The 20,455-nt window shown below is 50.7% G+C and overlaps 1 protein-coding gene across 4 annotated transcripts in view; it reads left to right on the forward strand.

Annotated features, from left to right (window-relative positions):
• The window catches only part of Hic2 (HIC ZBTB transcriptional repressor 2), a 39,159-nt gene extending 22,405 nt beyond the window's left edge, over positions 1 to 16,754 (forward strand). For 3 of the 4 annotated variants that reach the window (XM_045132749.1, XM_045132748.1, XM_045132747.1), the window contains 2 exons: positions 6,282 to 6,377; positions 12,216 to 16,754. In XM_045132749.1, the coding sequence (XP_044988684.1) occupies positions 6,295 to 6,377; positions 12,216 to 14,031 (1,899 nt within the window). In that variant the 5' untranslated portion in view covers positions 6,282 to 6,294 and the 3' untranslated portion in view covers positions 14,032 to 16,754. Of the gene's footprint in view, positions 1 to 6,281; positions 6,378 to 10,673; positions 10,727 to 12,215 lie in introns of those variants that run through there. The other variant, XM_045132750.1, reaches the window with a different exon arrangement.
• The last annotated feature ends 3,701 nt before the right edge of the window (positions 16,755 to 20,455 follow it).

The following is a 20,455-nucleotide window of genomic DNA, read 5'->3' on the forward strand; positions in this document are numbered from 1 at the left end:
GGATCCCCAAGATCCTGACCTCAGACCTAGTTAGCTCTCACATCAGGTATATTAGGAGGAAGACTAGACAAGGCTATTCTCTGGGGACATGGGGCCTGGTGGTAGAATGCAGGCGTAGTGCCTTGAAGCAAATTCCTTGCAGCAGTCCTCTGCTGTCGCATAGGGTTAGCTAAGGGAGCAGCATGCATGGGCAGTGGTTTGGGGCCAGGCATTTCAGAATAGGCTTGGGAAAGTCATAAGCTAGAGTGGGTGCTATATCCGTCATGGTGAGTGACAGGGCTGGCCTTGGGGATGAAGTAGGCCATCCCTGGTTTCCAGTGTACCACATCACCGATAGGGCCAGTGGAGTCGAAGCATTTTGTTTCATAGGCGCAAGGCTGGACTCCTGGCATCCGCAGTGTCTGTTGCTTTCCAGGAGGATGGTTTGGGAGGAGAGCCCAGAGTGGATGGCTTGCCAGCATCTAGGTCTTGGCTGGGCTTGCCCAGAGTGGTGAGTGCCACCCACAATGAGCCCCTGCCTAGAGGGCAGGAGGTCACCACACCTGGGCAGGGGTGTTTCCTGGGGAGCAGCAGCCCCCCCCCCCCCAGCAGCCTGCATAGCAGGCCTCACCTTGTTTCTTGTGAAGGAGGTGGCCACACCCTCTCAGTGAGCTCAGGAGAAGATAGACTGGACGAAGCCTCCTATGGACAGATTTTTGTCTTTCGTGGTGCTGGGATTTGAATCCAGGGCTCCATGCATGCTGGGTAAATACTCTACCAGTATGCTGGAGTTCCCCCAAAAGAAGGCTACTCTAGCTCCTTTCAGCAGCTCTGAAGTCCAAGGCTCCTCCTCAAGTGAGGTAGGGAAGGCTGGCCATGGCTCCCAAGTCAGGCTTTAGGTCTTCACTATGCTACCTATTTGCTCTTGTCTCCATGGAAAGTTGCTTAACATAAGAACCTTATCTACAACTGGAGGTGGAGATAAAATTCCTCCTGGGCCTCTGGGAGGCTTCAGTGAGACCAAACTTGTTCAGACCTGTTCAGTCACTGCCCCCCAACCCCAGCAGAGATGGGCATAGGGGCCTGCATGAGTTGGGAGGCTAGGGTGGCAGGGCTTCATGAAGTTCTACTCCAGGCTAGAGACAGATTAAAGGGAGTCTTGAGCTTATGGTTATCTAGGCCTTGGGAGTCTCCTGAAACCTCAGCTCTTTTGTCCATTTCAGGTGAGGGAGCCACACATGGAAAATGGGAGGATCATAGTGGGGGTGTTGGTGTTCATGTGGGATCTAGGCTGATACTACCCTCACCATAGAGCTTGGGGACAGCGATGACTGGGATCCTCTCCACCACTGACTAGTTAGATGTCCTTTAACTCTCTGGGGTGTGGAAGCTGACAGTGGCAAGATTTGCCCAGCAGTGTTTCTGGCCTTTCAGCTGTTGTGTGGGCTTCCCAGTAGTCCTCCAGGCCTCTTACAGGAAGTACCCTTCTGGGGAAGTGTTGATGGCTGCCAGGGGAGGCAGGATAAGGTTTTCTGGAAGGCTGGATGAGGCAGTCGCCCCTTCCCTGGCCTTTCCCCTCTTACCAAGCCTCCTGACTGGGTGTAAGGCAGAGGAATTAGAGTCCAGGTGCCCGTGGATGCCTCCAGGAGGGTTCTTTTCTGCCTAAGGGGATCAGGCATTGAGTAGAAGGGTGAGGAGGAGTATCATGTGGCCTAAAGCCACACCCTGTGTTGGATCTCACTGGGTGTGGGGAGTGTTCTGCTCCCAGTAGCAGGGCTGCAAGCCTAGTGGCAGGAAGGATCCACAAAGAGGCTCAGTAGCTGGAGCTTTGCCAAGTACAAGGCCTGTGGAGACCACAACACTGGGCCAGGTGGGTGTCTAGGCTGAGTTGGGGGGTACACCCACTGGAAGGGGTGAGCCTTTCTCAGTTTCCTTCTTAAGCAGGGATCACTTTAATCTTAAACCTCTCACAGCGTTGGAAGGTATTGTACCACATACAGCACTCCTATCCATTGCAGAGTGCTGGGAAGAGACACCTCAGTGTCTGGCCTTCCTTCCCCTCCCCTTGAGGCTACATGGACTGCCTGGGCCAAGTACTTCAGCAGATGGAGGTTTTGTTCCCCAACAGGATCATGGGTGGTGGGTCTCCCAGTGGAATCCCACTGCTAGTGTCAGGTCAGGAGGCAGTGAGGTTAGAGTGGGGAGGGAACATAAAGAAATGGGGGATTCTGAAGGGTTGTGCTCAGCTGGGGTTTTGACTGCCCTTGGGAGACAACCCGAAGTCAGGAGTTACAGGGACCTGTACTGCTATGGCTGTGGCCAGCTTCTTGTGAGCCCATAGACTCAGTGTCACTTGGGAAATGAAAGTTGAGTCAACAGTTCCAACAAGTGGTGTAGAAACTAGCATCAGCAGGGAGTGACCATGGCCTTTTATTGAGAGGAGGTGAAGATAGAGTTGGTGCTGGGGTTGGAGGCTTAGCTGAACTGTGTGGTAATGGAAGGGGATGTCTTTATTGTCATATGGAGAGAGCTTCTCAGATGCCTGGCTTATGAGAGTCAAAAGACAAAGCTGCCGGAGGGACTGGGTGGCACATAACCTTGTAGTCCCAGCACTTGAGACAAAGGTAGGAGGATCGTCTGAGTTTGAGGCCAGCCTGAGACTACATAATAACTGGTTAGCCTGGACAAGAGCTAGCCACTACCCCCAAAAACAAGCAAACTAAAATAGGCAAAGATCCTGGGTGGCAGGGTACTCCCACTGCACCCAGTAAAGGTTGGCTGCTGTGTTGCTGGAAGGAAAGGGGAGACTTTTGGGTTAAGTTTATGGGATAATGTTTTGTGAGTGCCTGTCTTTGGGGATTGGTTGGTTGGTCTCATTGAGGTGAGATTAACATAGTGAAGTTACTGCTGGGAGGGGTGGGGGTATGGATTTAGCTATGAACTGTCACCCTGCAGCCTGCTTCGATTCGAGTCAGTTTTGCTCTTGTTGCTGTTTTTTGAGACAGGGTTTCCCATTGTAGCTGGGGCTGGCCTTGAATCTGTGGCAATCTTCATACCTCCCAAGTGCAGGAATTACAGGTGCGAGCCACCTCGCCTGACCTAAAATGGGAGTGAAAACTGTGGTTTAGCATTCAATTTTTCTCAAAATAGTATAGTGAAATATCAAAACCATGTAGGTTTGGGGGAGGTAGCAAGGATCAAGGAATCAGCCTGGGCTATATGAGACCCTGTCTCAAAAACAACACTGTAATTTTGGTCCCAAAGTTGGTGATTATTTGGTATAGCTCCAGCCAGCCTGCCAGCCCACGGACCAGTGAAGGAAGCAGCCATGCTGTGTGATGTGCACTGTTTGTTGTTGGTCTGTAGTGTCCTGCCCGTTGAGTAGAATGCATGCTTCTTTTTCTTTTGAGTCAGGGTCTCCTTCTATCCCAGGCTGACCTGGAACACACTCTAAGGTAGGTTAGACTTAAACTCACATAGATCCTCCTACCTTAACCTCTGTAGAGTTCTGGGATGAAGGCATGTACCACCAGGCCCAGTGTAGTGCCTCATTCCCAGCTAGGGTTTTACTGTAGCCCAGGCTGACTTGGAACTCTGTAGCTCCAGGTTGGCCTCAAACTTAATATGCCACTACATCTGGCTTAAATGGCATTTTTGTTTTTTCAAGGTGTAGGGTCTTGCTCTAGTTCAAGCTGACCTGAAATTCACTATATAGTCTCAGGGCGGGCTTGAACCCACAACAATCTTCTTACCTCTGCTAGGATTAAAGGTGTGTACCACGCCCAGCTTTAAATGCATTTAAAAAAAAATTTAATTAATTTATTTGAAAAAGAGGCATAGGGAGAGAACGAGGGGCCAGGCCCCTCCAGCCACTACAGATGAACTGCAGATGCATGCGCCCCCTTGTACATCTGGTTTACGTGTGTCCTGAAGAATCGAACCAAGATTATTTGGCTTTGCAGGCAAACGCCTTAACTGCTAAGTGATCTCTTCAGCCATAAATGTATTTTTAATTTGTTTCTTTTTGTCTAACCAGAGATCAAATAACGGTCTCACTAATTTACAGTGTTTTCAACTAGCAGTGCGTTTATTAGGTTTAACCCATCATAAATGAAAGAATAAACTAAGGAATACAGTTTTCCTTAGTATCATCCCTAGAGATGACTTCACTTAACTGTTGGGTGTGCACACCTCCAGGGTAGGACTTCTTGTGTTAGGTGGGGCTGGCATTCCTCTCTGGCTATCTGGTAGGTGGACAGCCAGGTCAGGGCTGCTGGTGTGCTGGCCACCCTCTGGCTCAGTTGTATAGGCCTCACTCCTTGCAGGCAGATGCCGATGGCTTGAGAGGTGGGGCATCTCAGTGCTTTACCAGGCTCTTTATAAGAGTTATGCCTCTATGTGATGGGGAGGGAGGATAGGTGGGTGTGGAGACTATAATGGAGGGCTGAGGAAGGTAATCCAGAGTCTTTTCATTTTTTTGGGACAACCTGTATTCATAGTGAGTGAGCTGCCCCTTGCCTGCTGAGGTCATCCTTGCTGGGGCCCACCCATAGGCAAAGCCTAGAGCTGAGGACTTCCTTTTTAAAAAAATTTTTTTTGTTTATTTTATTTATTTATTTGAGAGCTACAGAGAGAGAGAGAGAATGGGTGTGCCAGGGCTTCCAGCCACTGCAAACGAACTCCAGACACATGTGCCTCCTTATGCATCTGGCTAACATGGGTCCTGGGGAATTGTGCCTCGAACTGGGGTCCTTAGGCTTCGCAGGCAAGCGCTTAACTGCTAAGCCATCTCTCCAGCCCGAGCTGAGGATTTCTAACCAGAAGGCAGCTTCTGTTCCAGTCCCTGAAGGATCTGTCCTGGGTATCCCTGGGACCTACATCTGCTGTTGTTCCAGATGCCCATAGGTGCCAGTGTTCTGGGCTCGCAGTGTCTCAGGGTCAGGTGTTCTGTACTGGGGGCTGAGAGGCACATTGCCTGAGTGTGCTCCCAGGGACTCTGGGTTCCTGCTCATGTCTGTATTCCTGCCATTTATAGGTGTTTCCTGCCAGGCCTAGGGACCAGCCTTAGCATTTCCTGGGCTTGTTGGTGGTGCCATGTTCTTTAGTCCTTGGTGTTCTAGGTTGTGACCTATCCAGAGAAAAGTTAGGTAGTTCAGAGATCTGGCCATTATCATTTAGGTGGAAAAGAAATGAGTGAATGCTTTGTAGACTGAGCCCAGAGGGCCTCCACCACACCCTCCCAGGTGAAGGTCCAGGAAGTGCTTTCCAGGGCCATACATTAGACATAGGGGCATTATAACCACCACCACTGGGGTGCTCCCTGCACCATGTCCAGGAACTGGCCTGACTTATGCATGGCTCTTGGTTGCAGGGTCTCAGGTGGAGACTGCTCAACAAGGCTTGGCCCAGGCTGTCTCCTAGGTGTGTGGCTGCTGTGAGTTTCTGTGCTCTTGTTGGACTATGCTCTGTTCCTTGTCATGTTTTGTGATGGACCAGACCCTGTTCTTCTGACCCTCCTTTCTTTGTACCTCCAGAGTTGGTTCTGATACTTTCTGGCTTCTGGTAGGATACTGAGCCCACTCTGCCCCTCCCTTCAACACTTCCTGAGCAGGGAGCTTTGCCAGAGGCTACCTAGGTAGCTGGCAGACTGAAGCCGCCCAGCCTGAGGCCAGCGCCCCAGGTCTGGTCACATTCCTGAGGGACCTGCTGAGCCCTCCTGGCCCTGGGGGTGGGGTGGGGAAGGACAGACACAGATGGAGGTCAGGCTGTGGGGCTGTTGGAACCCAAACTTCAGGATTTCCAACATATACACCTGTAGTACCTATAGTGGTGGTGGTGGAGGGGTTGCCCTGGCCACAGGTGGTTGCTGCATTGGTGAGTTACTATTGCTGTTGGATTGAGCCCTCAGGCTGCAAAGCCTGCTGGGTGGGGAGCCATGTGGTCCTGCTCACCAGGAGGGGGCAGGGCCCTCTGAGGTGGCAGTGGAGCCAGAATCTGTTGTGAGACTGGATCTTATAAGTAGCCCTTGTACAAGTGGTTCCAATTTGACTTTTTTTTTTGGGTTTTTCAAGGTGGGGTCTCACTCTGGCCCAGGCTGACCTGGAAGTACACTGTGTGTACTTGAACTCATAGTGATCCTCATACATGCTGGGATTAAAGGCCTGTGCCACCATGCCCAGCCAGATCTGTAGTCCCCTTTCTTGCTTTGCTGTTCCCAGGTGTCCTAGCCTCTCCCCTCCGAAAAAACATGAAGGCCTTTTCTGTCCTCCTCCACTCGCTGATGCCTGCCCTCTTCTCTTCAGGTGACCTGACTTGATGCCCCTCCAGAAAGTCCGCACACTCGAGGAGACCACCCCTGCTGGCTGCTGCTCACATGGTTCTGGGCCCCTGGCACTCCGGTAGGCAGGTCTGGGAGAGGATGAACTGCTGCCGGTTTCCTTATACTTTCTGGTTTGCTTATACAGTCCCTTGGCACACCTCAGTGTGTCCTGGCCTGTAGTCCCTAGTTTGCGCACAGTACCAGACATTGTGTAGGGAGGCAACAACCCTGGGCCCTGGCTCACATAGTATAAGGGGTTGCTGTGGCCACACATGTTCTTCTGCCCTTAGTGTATACTCTTTCAGGTTTGGGTGCCAGCATTGACCTGGGGCCCAGGTCTTGAGCCCTTTGTTCCTGACTAGGAGAGAGGCAAAGAGTAGTGGAGAATTGGTTTTCAATATTCCATCCTTAGAACCTTCCAGATTATTTCTACTGGGATGGGGCAGATAGCAGGTAGAGTCCCCTAGCAAGTACTTATTGTGAGGCTGAGTGCTGCTTTCAGGTAGCATAATACCCATGTTTGTTCATAGCTACCACTGAAACTGGGGTGTTTATAAGCATGTGCTTATTAGGGTTTCCCTCTCTCTAAACACAGGCAGGTGTAGGGCTATAGATACCACTTGTGTCAAGGAAGGTATAGGAGTGGAGTGAAGGGCATGACAGCCCCCCCCCATGGGAGACAGGACTGGGAGCCCTGGAGGGCAGGAGGTCCCAGCTTGCACTCTGTTAGAGTAGTTTACAGAGATTGGGCTCTGATGGGGAGCTGTGGCGAGGGCTGTGATCACCGCTTCATTTGCAGGGCTGATGCATGGCTGGTGTCTGGGTCTCCATGGCCTCTGCTTCCCAGAAGCCTGTGAAGTAGGCTGGGCTCAGGCTGCCACCTGGATGTTTGTGTGCCTTCTGAGATGAGGTAGAAGGTGAAGCTGACACCATTCTTCCTAGCTGCAGTTGGGGTGTGCTGAGGTCCCACCTAGAGCACTGTTCTGGGGTACCACTGGCTATAGTCTTGGGAAGGCTGTTTCTGTCCTTCTGGAGCACATAGCACACCTTGCTACCCTTGCTGTTCTCCTTGTGGAGCTCCCTGCCAGGCTGAGGGGCGGCTCAAGATAGCGATTGTGTCCCGGTGCCTTACAAGAGTACTGCTCTGTCAGAAGGCTAGCATAATTCTGTGGAGACCTGGGGCATCTGCTTATTACTTAATTACCTCAGTTAGTGTCTGTGCCACTCTGTCGAGGCCCAGCTGGCATCTTCCTTAGCCCTAGATGACAACAGTCCTTCCTAGAAAGGAAACATGACCTGTGGCATTCAAGGGCTGAGGGCAGTGCCCAGCATCTGCTGCCAGTGCTTGTGGGTTGTGGGTGGCTCTGTAGGCACTGTCTGCTATGGAAGGGAGTAGGGTACTGTCTGGGTTATGATCAGGACTCAGTAAATAAGAAAGCCCAGGCTTCCTGAAAGTTTTTTTTTTCCAAAAATTTTTTTATTAACAACTTCCATAATTATAAAAAATGTTCCATGGTAATTTCCTCCCTCTTCCCACTTTCCCTTTGAAACTCCATTCATCATATCCCCTCCCCCTCTCAGTCTCTCTTTTATTTTGATGTCATGATTTTTTCCTACTATTATGATGGTCTTGAGTAGGTAGTGTCAGGCACTGTGAGATCATGGATATCCAGGCCATTTTGTGATGGGGGGAGCACATTGTAAGGAGTCCTACCCTTCCTTTGGCTCTTACATTCTTTCTGCCACCTGTTCCACAATAGATCCTGAGCTTTGGAAGATGTGATAGAGATACTGCAATGCTGAGCACTCCTGTCACTTCTTTGGTTTTTGTTTTGTTTTGTTTTTTTGGTTTTTTGAGGTAGGGTCTCACTCTAGCCCAGGCTGACCTGGAATTCACTATGTAGTCTCAGGGTGGCCTCGAACTCACGGTGATCCTCCTACCTCTGCCTCCCAAGTGCTGGGATTAAAGGCATGCGCCACCACGCCCGGCTCCTGTCACTTCTTTCTAGCACCATGATGCCTTCTGAGTCATCCTAAGGTCACTGCCATCTGAAAAGAGAAGATTCTCTACCAAAAGTGAATTAATATTAGGGTATGAACATTAAGAGAAGTGCTTATTGGGCAGTTTAGTGAGCATAATATATGCATTTAGCCAGACAGCAGCAGGGCGTTATACCCTTAGGGCTCATGACTACCCCTTTTTTTTTTTTTTTTTTTTCTAGGTAAGGTCTCACTCTCGTCCAGACTTACCTGGAATTAACTATGTAGTCTCTGGGTGGCCTCAAACTCTCTGCGATCCTCCTACATCTGTCTCCCAAGTGCTGGAATTAAAGGCGTGCTCCACCACGCCCGGCAACTACCCTGTTTTAAGTTTTCAGTATTAGGGATGTATTCCCTCCCATGGAATGGGCCTCCAGTCCAATTAGAGTTGGCTTCCACCATGACAGACGTGCCACTATTGCACCCATTGGCTCATTTGGCCTGACTGGCCAAATATAAGGCTTGCAGTGTCCACTGTTGAGTATCTTCACTGGTGTTTTCTCTTTCTCCCATTGAACTGCATGCAAAATGGCTTCTTCCAGCTTTCTGCCAGCTGGTCTATGTGGAGGAGGTTATCAGCTCAGTTCCAGTAGGATTTCTCAGTGTCCTTGCAGCCCAACTATGTGGAGTCTTCAGCAGTAGGGTTTTATCATGTACTCCTGGTGGGAAACCAAGGGCCCTGGCAATGTCCTATAATGTTTTGGGTACCTCCCAGGCCAACAGAAGTCATGTCTTCTGTAGGTAGGTTCCACATATGAGAGAGAACATGCAATGTGTGTTTTTCTGGGCCTGCGTTTCCTCACTTAGTATAATCCTTTCCAGATCCATCCATTTTCCTGCAAATTTCCTAACTTCATTTTTCTTTATCGCTGAGTAGAACTCCATTGTATAAGTGCCATATCTTCATTATCCACTCATCAGTTGAGGGTCATCTAGGCTGGCTCTATTTTCCAGTTATTGTGAATTGAGTGGCAATAAACATGGTTGAGCAAGTATCTCTAAGGTAATGAGATGAGTCTTTAGGATATATGTCTAGGAGTGCTGTAGCTGGGTCATATGATAGATCTATTTTTAGCTGTTTTAGGAACCTCCACACTGATTTCCACAGTTGGGTGGACCAGATTGCATTCCCACCAACAGTGTAGAAGGGTTCCTCTTTTTCCACCTCCTCCCCAGCATTTATGGTCATTTGTTTTCATGATGGTAGCCAATCTGACAGGAGTGAGATATAATCTCAACATAGTGCTGCCTGATGTCTAGGGATGTAGAACCTTTTTTTAGATGCTTATATGTCATCTGTATTTCTTTTTGAGAACTCTATTTAGTTCCATAGCCCATTTTTTAATTGGCTTGTTTGATATCTTATTATTTAATATTTTGAGTTCTTTGTATATCAGGTCTGATGTTAAAGTTAGGGTCCATTTGGACTTAATTATTGTGCATACATAGAGAGAAGAATCTGTTTTCATCCTTCTACAGATACATATCCAGTTTTCCCAGCACCATTTGCTGAAGAGGCTGTCTTTTCTCCACCTGAAAGATTTTTTTGATTGAGGCCAGAGGTTGCAAACCAGAGGTTAGCCGAGGAGCTTCATTTGGTCTACACAGTACTTTTTGTTTGTTTTACTTATTTATTGCAAGGAGAGAGAGAGAAAGAGAAGAAGGGAGGTAGGGAGGGAGGGGAAGAGAGAGAGAGAGGAGCCAGAGAATGAATGGGTGTGCCAGATCCTCCTCCAGCTGCTGCTAACAAACTCCACATGCATGTGCCACTATGTATCTGTCTTTACCTGGGTACTGAGGTATCGAACCTGGGTCTTAGGCTTTTTAGGCAAGCATCATAACCATTGAGCCATCTTTCCAGCCCTTGCACAGTACTTTTTCTGTTTGTTTTGGTTTTCCAAGGTAGGGTCTCACTCTGGCCCAGGCTGACCTGGTGCTTAACTGTGTCGATAGCAATCATCCTACCTCTACCTCTCAAGTGCTGGAATTAAAAGGCATGCTCCAGGATAGAGACATGGCTTAGTGGTTAAGTACTTGCCGCTGAAGCCTAAGGATCCTGGTTCGAGGCTTGATTCCCCAGGACCTACATTAGCCAAATGCACAAGGTGGCCCATGCATCTGAAGTTCTTTTGCAGTGGCTGGAGGCCCTGGTGTACCTATTCTCTCTCTGCTTCTTTCTCTCCTTCTGTCTGTCGCTCTCAAACAAATTAAAAAGCATGCTCCACCACATCCAGTTTACACACATTATAGTTAATATTATTTTCATTTTTTCCAGGTAGGGTCTCACTGTGGCCCTGGGCTGACCTGGAAACTCGCTATGTACTCTCAGGGTGGCCTGGAACTCACGGTGATCCTCGTATCTCTGCCTCCCAAGTGTTGGGATTAAAGGTGTGTACCACCATGCCAGGCTTACACATTACTTTTTTATTTTTTGTTTTTGTTTTTGTTTTTCGAGGTAGGGTCTCACTGTAGCTCTGGCTGACCTGGAATTCACTCTGTAGTCTCAGGGTGGCCTCGAACTCTCGGCGATCCTCCTACCTCTGCCTCCCGAGTGCTGGGATTAAAGGCGTGCGCCACCATGCCTGGTTTATTTTTCATTTTTGAGGTAGGGTCTCACTCTAGTCCCTGCTGACCTGGAATTTACTGTGTAGTCTCATGGTGGCCTCAAACTCATGGTGATCCTCCTATCTCTGCCTCCCAAGTGCTGGGATTAAAGACATCACATTACTTTTTAAAATCCTTTTTTAAAAAAAATTACTTACGGGCTGGAGAGATGGCTTAGCGGTTAAGCGCTTGCCTGTGAAGCCTAAGGACCCCAGTTCAAGGTTCGGTTCCCCAGGTCCCACGTTAGCCAGATGCACAAGGGGGCGCACGCGTCTGGAGTTCGTTTGCAGTGGCTGGAAGCCCTGGCGCGCCCATTCTCTCTCTCTTCCTCTATCTGTCTTTCTCTCTGTGTCTGTCGCTCTCAAATAAATAAATAAAAAAGTTTTAAAAAATTACTTATTTGAGAAAGAGGCGGACATAGAGAGAAAATGGGCATTCCAGAGCCTTCAGCCACTGCAAAGGGTCCTTTGTCTTCTTTTTTAAGGTAGGTTCTCACTCTAGCCCAGGGTGACTTGGAATTCACTACATAGTCTCAAGGTTGCCTCAGATTCATGGTGTTCATTCCTACTTCTGCCTCCAGAGTGCTGAGATTAAAGGTGTGCGCCACCACGCCTGGCCTTAAGAACCTTTTTTGTACAGGGAGCTTAATAGCAAAAAAATCAGAAATATTGCAGGGAATGGAGGCATATGCCTTTATTTCCAGCACTGTGGAGGCAGTGGTAAAAGGTTATCCTGGTGAGTTCAAGGCCAACTTGAGACTACATAGTGAATTTCAGGAAATTCAGGTTAGCCTGGGCTAGAAGGAGATACTACCTTGAAAAACAAAAAATGAAGACAACAAAAATGAGTAATCTGGGAAGAGCAGCCCTACAGATTGCATGCCTAGCCAGGACTGTCCAGTTTGTTCCATGGTTCCTGCTTCCTGAATTCCATAGCCATCTAGTGATCATTTTTTGACCCCTACCATCCCTATGGGTCTGTGTCAACTTCCTTTAGTATGGAGATCTTGGCTCTGGTCCTGAAAACAAATTTAATCTTCATTTTCCTGTTTGGCGCCTTCTCATACTCAACCTCCGTTTCCTTATCTGTGAGGTGGGCCTGGAGTGCATGTTCTTTGTCTCAGTGAGGTGTAGTTGGAAGGTGTTTGTACACAGTGTGGACATCTCGGGCACTGTGCTTGGGGCGGGTGGGACCTGGTGGCTTCATCTGCCTGGTCAGTCCATAGCATACCCACCCTGCCCTGGTTAACCATGGTACCTGTTCTTGCCCACAGGTGGTGCCCGTGGGCAGGGCACAGGGACATGGGGCCTGACATGGAGCTGCCCAGCCACTCAAAGCAGCTCCTGCTACAGCTGAATCAGCAGAGGACCAAAGGTTTCCTGTGTGATGTCATCATCATGGTGGAGAACTCCATCTTCCGGGCCCACAAGAATGTCCTGGCTGCCAGCAGCATCTACTTCAAGTCCTTGGTCCTGCATGACAACCTCATCAACCTGGATACTGACATGGTCAGCTCCACGGTGTTCCAGCAGATCCTAGACTTCATCTACACAGGCAAGCTGCTCCCCAGTGACCAGCCAGCCGAGCCCAACTTTAGTACTCTCCTCACTGCCGCCAGCTACCTCCAGCTGCCTGAGTTGGCAGCCCTCTGCCGTCGCAAACTCAAGCGAGCCGGCAAGCCCTTTGGCCCTGGACGGGTGGGGGCTGCTGGCGTGGGGCGCTCACCCCGCAGTCAGCGGCTATCTACAGCGTCTGTCATCCAGGCTCGGTATCCGGGCCTTGTGGATGGGCACAAGGGACACCATGCTCCCCAAGAGTTTCCCCAGACCAAAGGGTCAGATGATGAGCTTTTTCTTGGCAGCTCCACACAGGAGAGTACACATGGCCTGAGCCGGGGAGTCTGTCCAGCCAGTGGGGAGGGGGTCTTAGGAGGCTGCAGTAGTAGCACCAATGGGAGCAGTGGGGGCTGTGAGCAAGAGCTGGGTCTAGACCTGTCCAAGAAGAGTCCGCCTCTGCCTCCCACGACCCCTGGCCCACACCTCACTCCTGATGACCCAGCCCAGTTGAGTGATGGCCGGCATGACTCACCCCCTTCTGCTTCTGTCCCACCGGTTGCCAACAGCGCCTCTTACACCGAGCTAGAGGGCACCCCTGATGAGCCTATGGATTTGGAGGGCACTGAGGACAACCATCTGAGTCTGCTGGAGGGCCAGGGTGGGCAGCCCCGGAGGAGCCTCCGACATTCAACCCGCAAAAAGGAACCTGTGACTGGGTCCTCCTTTGATCGGAGAGAAACCGGGCCCAAGGGCTCCTGTCCTGAGGAAGAGAATGAGGGGCTGGGAGATAAGGTTCCCAATGGCATTTTGGCCAGTAACATTGGTGGAGGTGGCCCCAGTGGGCCCTACGGGGAGCCCCCATATCCCTGCAAGGAGGAGGAGGAGAATGGCAAGGATGGCAGTGAGGACAGTGGGCAGAGTGGCAGTGAGGGGGGCAGTGGTCATGCTGGTGCCCCCTACGTATACCCACAAGAAGGCTATGAGACGGTGTCCTATGGAGATAACCTGTATGTGTGTATCCCCTGTGCCAAGGGCTTCCCCAGCTCTGAGCAGCTCAATGCTCACGTGGAGACGCACACAGAGGAGGAGCTGTTCATCAAGGAGGAGGGGGCTTATGAGACAGGCAGCGGAGGGGCAGAGGAGGAGGCTGAGGACCTGTCCGCACCCAGTGCAGCCTATGCTGCTGAGGCCAGGCCCTTCAAGTGTTCCATCTGTGAGAAGACCTACAAGGACCCAGCTACTCTTCGGCAGCATGAGAAGACACACTGGCTGACAAGGCCCTTCCCCTGCAACATCTGTGGCAAGATGTTCACACAGCGTGGCACTATGACACGCCACATGCGGAGCCACCTGGGCCTAAAGCCCTTTGCCTGTGATGAGTGTGGCATGCGTTTCACCCGCCAGTACCGCCTCACAGAGCATATGCGTGTGCACTCAGGTGAGAAGCCTTATGAGTGCCAGCTCTGTGGGGGCAAGTTCACCCAGCAGCGTAACCTCATCAGTCACCTGCGCATGCACACCTCCCCTTCCTAGAAGCCAAAGACCGGCGGGTGCCCTCTGCGGACTTGCACTTGGGAACCCATGGAAGGAGATCCCTGAGGTCCAGTGCCGGCTCTTGGCAGCCCCTCTGGCCCAGTCTCCCCACACCCAGAGCTTTAATCAGCAGTCTGTATCAAGGGAAGCCAAGATGAGAGACGCCGGTGGGTCCAGTCCTGCGCCTGTGGTGCTGGTGACCATTCTACCTCCCTCTCCCACTTAGCTCAACAGTGGGAGTGTGTCTCCTGGGTCTTACTGGGACCTCGTCCCTTTCTTGCAGGCTGGGCTGGAGGAGGGGGAGGGGGACTTGGCTGTCTGTGGCCAAGGGTGGTGACTGGAGCAAGCCCTCACCCGGCAGGGACCGTGTCTGTGTGCGTGCATGTGTGCTTGTGTCTGTGCGATGCAGTGCTGCCCTGGCTCTTAGGAGCAGGTGCTGGGGGCAGTTTCTTCTTCCTCAAGCTGCGATGGCACTGCTCACTGGCGCTGGGACAGTCAGGGTGACCCCACAGCCTACCTCTCTACAACTAAAGAGCCCCCGTGGGCTGTGTTGCTGTTATGCCTACTGAGTGTTCTCTCTCCCTCTTCCTTCCTCCCCACACCCCTCGTTTTTTAAACCAAAACAACAATATTTCCCTTCTGCCCCTTTGGGGCTGAGCCTGGGTCTGCAACTGAATGTAAGCGGGGCAGCTGCCCTTCCCTGTAGATCCCTCAGTACTAGTGCTGTGTGTGGGCACTCAGTAAACCTGCCTCTCTGACACCCTAGAAGCCCTTCTTGCCCAAAGGCTTCCCTGATTTTGAGCCCACCCTGGGCCACCTCAGGAGATCTTGCTGTCCCTGTAATTTCCAGGGACTGTTGTTCTTTGTTAGAGGTACTTTTTTTTTTTTTGAGGGAACTCTCCCACCTTTATATCATTTTTGGGATGTTGGAACTGAAAGGTATGGGGTTGATGGGGGTGGGAGAAGGCTAGACTCTACAGGGGCCATCGGTACTCTTGTTTGTTTGTGCCTGTGTGCAGGCATGTGCATATCTGCACGTTGTATGCACGTTAGATGGCTTCATTTCCTCCTCAGACAAGGTAGAGACATTTCTGACCTTTACCTTTTGCTACCTCTTGAATTCAAGACAGCAGTACACTTGAGGCTTTCCTACAGCAGAAGTAAGCTGGGCTTGGGCTGGCCAGAGCCATGCTCATGGGCTCCAGTGCTTTCTGAGGGACATCTAAGGCTCAGGACATGGTGAGAGGTAATGAGCTCTGAGTGTGGAACAGGTGCTGGGCACCTGAGGAACAGAAGCCAAAGGAGGAAGCCGTTTCCTGCTAGGGCCAGGATGAGGTGGAAGTGAGCCCCCTCCCATCCTGTCCCCTCCTGATCCATGAGGTGTGTGCAGGAGCTTAGTGCAACCCCAGTGGTGATGTTTGCCCTTCAGAGTATGCCTCGCCCTGGCCACTCAGGTGAGAATTGGTCTCCACTCAAGAGCTTAGCAAGTCTGGGGTTCAGCTACCCCTTACCACAGGCTTCTCAGCCATGGGGCTAGCCAGGGGCAAGGCAGTCACATTACCTGTGCCTCGGACCCATGTCCATGGCCTGCGCAGCCGCAGGTCTGGGCCAGTGAGTCTTCATTGTCCTCATTTTACTTCATGCTTTTTCTTCTTTTACTTACTTTTTTTCCCCCCCCTGAGGTGAGGTTTCACTCTAGCCCAGGCTGACCTGGAATTCGCTAGGTAGTCTCAGGCTGGCCTCAAACTTATAGCAGCGATCCTCCTACCTCTGTCCCCGAGTGCTGGGATTAAAAGGTGTGTGCCACCATGACTGGCTTTTCCTTTTGATTTTAAGTTCAGACCAAAAATTCCAGTCATCCCCAGGCCCAACCCTTCTAGAGACCCTCCAGCTGGAAACAGCCCATGTTCAGGGACCCCATAGTGAGTGGCACATTCTGGGAATGAGGCCACCAGGGCACTTGGCCAGACCTCCACATGGTGCCCCAGCACTGAGCTGGCTCAATTCCCATGGGTGGGAGGTGAGAACTGGACCTGGGTCTTAGTTCTTTGCACCATCAAATTAGGCCAAGCATTTGAGTGGAGAAGACCTCTGGGCCTCATCCCAACCAAGGAGGTTACAGGGTGTGCCAGACCCTGCTCCTGCTCCGCCCCATCCCACCCTGCCAGCACTTAAGCCACACGACACAAAGTCTGTACCCCGATACCGCATGGGAACTGTGCACGTGCCCTGTGGCATGTGTGGCCTCCCAGGCTGTAGGCAGCCACGTCTGTGAGGTGACTCTTCTACAGAACTTCAGGGACTGGGAGCAAAGCCCCCTCACTCAACTGCGTCTGTGCGACATAGTATTGTACCCACCTTAGTATTGTATCAGGCCTTTTCTGTATTTTAATGAGAGCAAAACACTAGTTTCTTATTTAAGATTTTAAGGGTTGTTGGGGCCGGGCGGGATTGACATAGTTGGTTTTGTTTTCTTTTTCCTTTGTTACCATGTGATGCATGCTTGCGAGAGAGTGTGTATGTGTGTGTGTGTGTGTTTGTGTGTGTGTAAATGTTAAGAGCCTCACAAGTAAATCAGGCAGTAGGAGGCCAAGGAGGCTTACAGTTCTCTGCTTTAGTCACTTAATTCCTGAATGTTTCGGAGAAACAGGAAACAGAAAATAGCAGATAACACTTAGGAAAGAAAATGAACAACAACAAAAAAAAAGAAAAAAAAAAAGAAAAAGAAAAAAAAAGCTCATACCCAAATTCACAAAACCTATTTTTTAAACCAAAGCACATTTTGAATGAATATGGAACCTCAGTGGGCTCAGAAAAAAGATACTAATATATTTATCTCATTGTTTACATAAACTTTTACAGTTTCAGACCTCAATAGCTGTAAGGCCAGTCCCAGGGAACTCTCATCTTCCACCTGGGTCCTTCTGACTTGGCTCTTGAATGGCTCTGGGCAGAGGCTGTTCTGGAGGCTGGAGAATGGGTGGAAGCTTCGCTCCACTCCCCACCTCCACTGGTTTCACCTGAGCCCTCATCCCCTTTCCCAGCGCCTCTCTCAGCCCAGCTGGCACCAAAGAACTTGCACCACACTGACCGCCCCCCAGGCTTTTTGGCCAGCAGGCACAGCAGGGGGTGGCCAGTCAGCTCTGGCCGCAGGAGTCTGGGCTTAGGTCCCCTGAGATGGAGGTGTGCTCCCCCTGTTCAGCCCATGACCCTTTGGGAGTGGTTTGACCTGAGGGTCTCTTTCAAGCCAAAAAGCAGGGATCTTTGCACAGCTCAGCTGCCTCCTGGGGCGTTCCTCTTCCCCATCTCCCTAGGCAGCAGAAGCTGACTTGGGCCTGGTCCTTACCAACACCAACGGTGCATACACTCTTACCAGTGTTGTTTTTTGTATCAACGTTTGTGCAGTGATGAATGTATTTATTTCTCAGACCTGGGGCATGCGGGGGGCAGCAGGCCCAGCTCTGCCACTGCCCGCACCACTGAGCCACAGCCAGGGCTCCTCCAGGATTGCAAAAAAAAAAAAAAAAAAAAGAAAATGAACTTTTAGACAAATAATCTCAGAGACTCACAGCATAGCCATACACCTCAGCGTGTGAAATGAACAACACCCAAACTCCAGACCTCACTTAGCCAAGGATATTTCCTGGCCACCACCCCTGGGCACTTGGCCAGCGCCAACTACCCCCCACTGTCAGTTCTCACTGGACCCCAGGCCTCCTTTGGGTGCAGGAGTGCGATCTGCTGGGCAGGTGGCAGACACACCCCTGCCCTCCTGAGTGGGGGGATGTCTGGGCAGCTGGGAGGTCATGGCTCAGGAAGCAAGTGCTGCATATGTTCCTCCTCAGTTTGGGGGGGTCATGAAAGGAAAGGGGCTAGGCCTGGAAAGAAAGATAGGCTCCTGAACCTTGTTGTGCCCCATGAAGGGACCAACGTTCTACTCCTCAAGTCACAGTGGATGGTGCCGAAGTTGCTGAGCCTGTGAAATGATGCCAGGAAGGAGGGATGTAAAGGGACCTGACCAGAGCCTCTGGCTGACATTCCAAACTGGGGACAGGTGGGAGTTGTGGGAACTGAGGCTGCCCAGGACCCCCTTCCTAGGATGCCCCCAGTTTCAGCCACCCCACTTTAACTTTCTACCAGGTGCCCCTCCCCCTACCTCACCTTGCTATTTATTGCTGTAATTTATTGACCTCAGAAATGCTGCATAACAGACCTCATTTCAGACAGGGAGGGTTCCCAGGATCCCCCCCCACCCCCACCACTTGATAGGGCCCTGTGGGGCCAGGTGCTGAGGGGAACCTCCCTGTGTCCCATCTTCACTTGTTCCCGGTGCCCCAGCTTGGGCTCCAGCCCTTTTGCAAATACCTCAAGGGGGATGGGAAGGGGTGGGGTATTTCCGTTTTGTTTAATTGGAACTGGAAGAGGCTGTCCTTGATGCCCTTCCCAAAGCAGAGGATGGACACTGGGATCGCACTCCTGTACTGGCCATCGCCGTTGCCACGCGTCACATTTGAGTTTACTCCCTCCAGAGTTTGGATACATTCAGGTTGGAGCTGCAGGTGCGCCATGCTCCAGTATCAAGTGATTCACTCGTGGCTCACCTCTAGAAGCGTGCAGTCTTAATGTACAGTGACAAACTGTTATTTTATGATCTTTTCATTAAAAGCTTGATTGAAAGCTGCTGTGTGTGTGTGTGTGTGTTCTCTTGTGTCTGTTCTTTGGTGAAATGAGACAGGCCTTTCAGGGAGAATGCCCACCACCTTCAAGCCAGAGCTGGAGCCATGCTGAATTCCATCCTTAGATCTGGGTATGTCAGAACACCACCACCCAAGCTAGTGGAGGCTGTGGCTGTGCTGTGGCCTGGGCATGAAAGCCATTTTGTGTTGAGTGTTATTTAAAGACTGCCACAATCATTACATTTATAGGGTTTCATTCCAGTATGAATTATTTGGTATTGAGTAAGGATTGTGTAGTACAAGCTTTGCCACAATTCATGATGTAAAAAAAATTTTATGAAGTAGGGTCTTGCTCTAGCCTAGGCTGGCCTCAAACTCAGCAATTCTCCTACCTCAGCCTCCCAAGTGTTGGTATTAAAGGTGTGGTGGCACACGCCTTTAATCCCAGCACTTGGGAGGCAGAGGTAGGATTGCCGTGAGTTCAAGCTACCCTGAGAGTACATAGTGAATTTCAGGTCAGCCTGGGGTACAGTGAGACCCTACCTGGGGTAGAGTGAAAACCAAAAAAAAAAGTGTGTCACCATACGTGGCAGCCCCTCTTTGATTCTTTCATTCCCCCCCCCCCCTTTTTTTTTTTTAGTTTTTTCGTGGTAGGGTAAGGTCTCACTCTGGCCCCAGGCTGACCTGGAATTCACTATGTAGTCTCAGGGTGGCCTCAAACTCATTGCTGTCCTTCTACCTCTACCTCCCTCCCGAGTGCTGGGATTAATGTGCCCCGTCTTGTGTCTCTTCCCTCCTCCCCACTTGACTCAATCTTTTAGGCTCCTCACAGTTGCTCCAGCAGCCCCAGAAATCACTTCAGACATCAGGCAGGCAACAAAAGGCACGTTGTTACCAGTGTGTCATTCTGCAGAGAAACAAACCTCCCTGGAGCCCCCAGCCGACTTCGTCATGTTTCATAAGTGGAATCCTGCAAGAAGGAAGCAAGACATCCACGGCTGTCTTAACCCACTTCTGCTTTGCACCCGAGGCTAGGAAAGAATGAGGATAGCCATTCAGAAAAACATGATTCTGCAATGGAGCAAACCAAGGGGCATGTAGTAGCAAAGAAGCAGCTTAAAAAACGATAGTGTCTGGGCTGGAGAGATGGCTTAGCGGTTGAGCGCTTGCCTGTGAAGCCTAAGGACCCCGGTTCGAGGCTTGGTTCCCCAGGTCCCACGTTAGCCAGATGCACAAGGGGGCGCAAGCGTCTGGTGTTCGTTTGCAGAGGCTGGAAGCCCTGGCCCGCCCATTCTCTCTTTCTCTCCCTCTATCTGTCTTTCTCTCTGCATCTGTCGCTCTCAAATAAATAAATAATTAAAAAAAAAACCGATAGTGTCCAACTGTGGGTGCTTCTGCTTCAGACTTGCTTAGTAATTTTTCTTGTTTCTCTTCTGCTGTCTCCGTTTTTTTTTTTTTTTTTTTTTTTTTTTTTTTTTTTTTTTGAGGCTGACCTGGAATTCACTCTGTAGTCTCAGGGTGGCCTTGAACTCATGGTGATCCTCCTACCTCTGCCTCCCAAGTGCTGGGATTAAAGACGTGCACCATCATGCCTGTTTGTTTTTGTTGATTTGTTTTTCAAGGTATGGTCTTGCTCTAGCTCCAGTTGACCTGGAATTCACTATGTAGTCTCAGGGTGGCCTTGAACTCATAGCAATTCTACCTCTGCCTCCCATGTGCTGGGATTAAAGGCATGCGCCAACATAGGG

Source organism: Jaculus jaculus, chromosome 13 (genome assembly GCF_020740685.1).
Source record: "Jaculus jaculus isolate mJacJac1 chromosome 13, mJacJac1.mat.Y.cur, whole genome shotgun sequence".
Taxonomy (NCBI): domain Eukaryota; kingdom Metazoa; phylum Chordata; class Mammalia; order Rodentia; family Dipodidae; genus Jaculus; species Jaculus jaculus.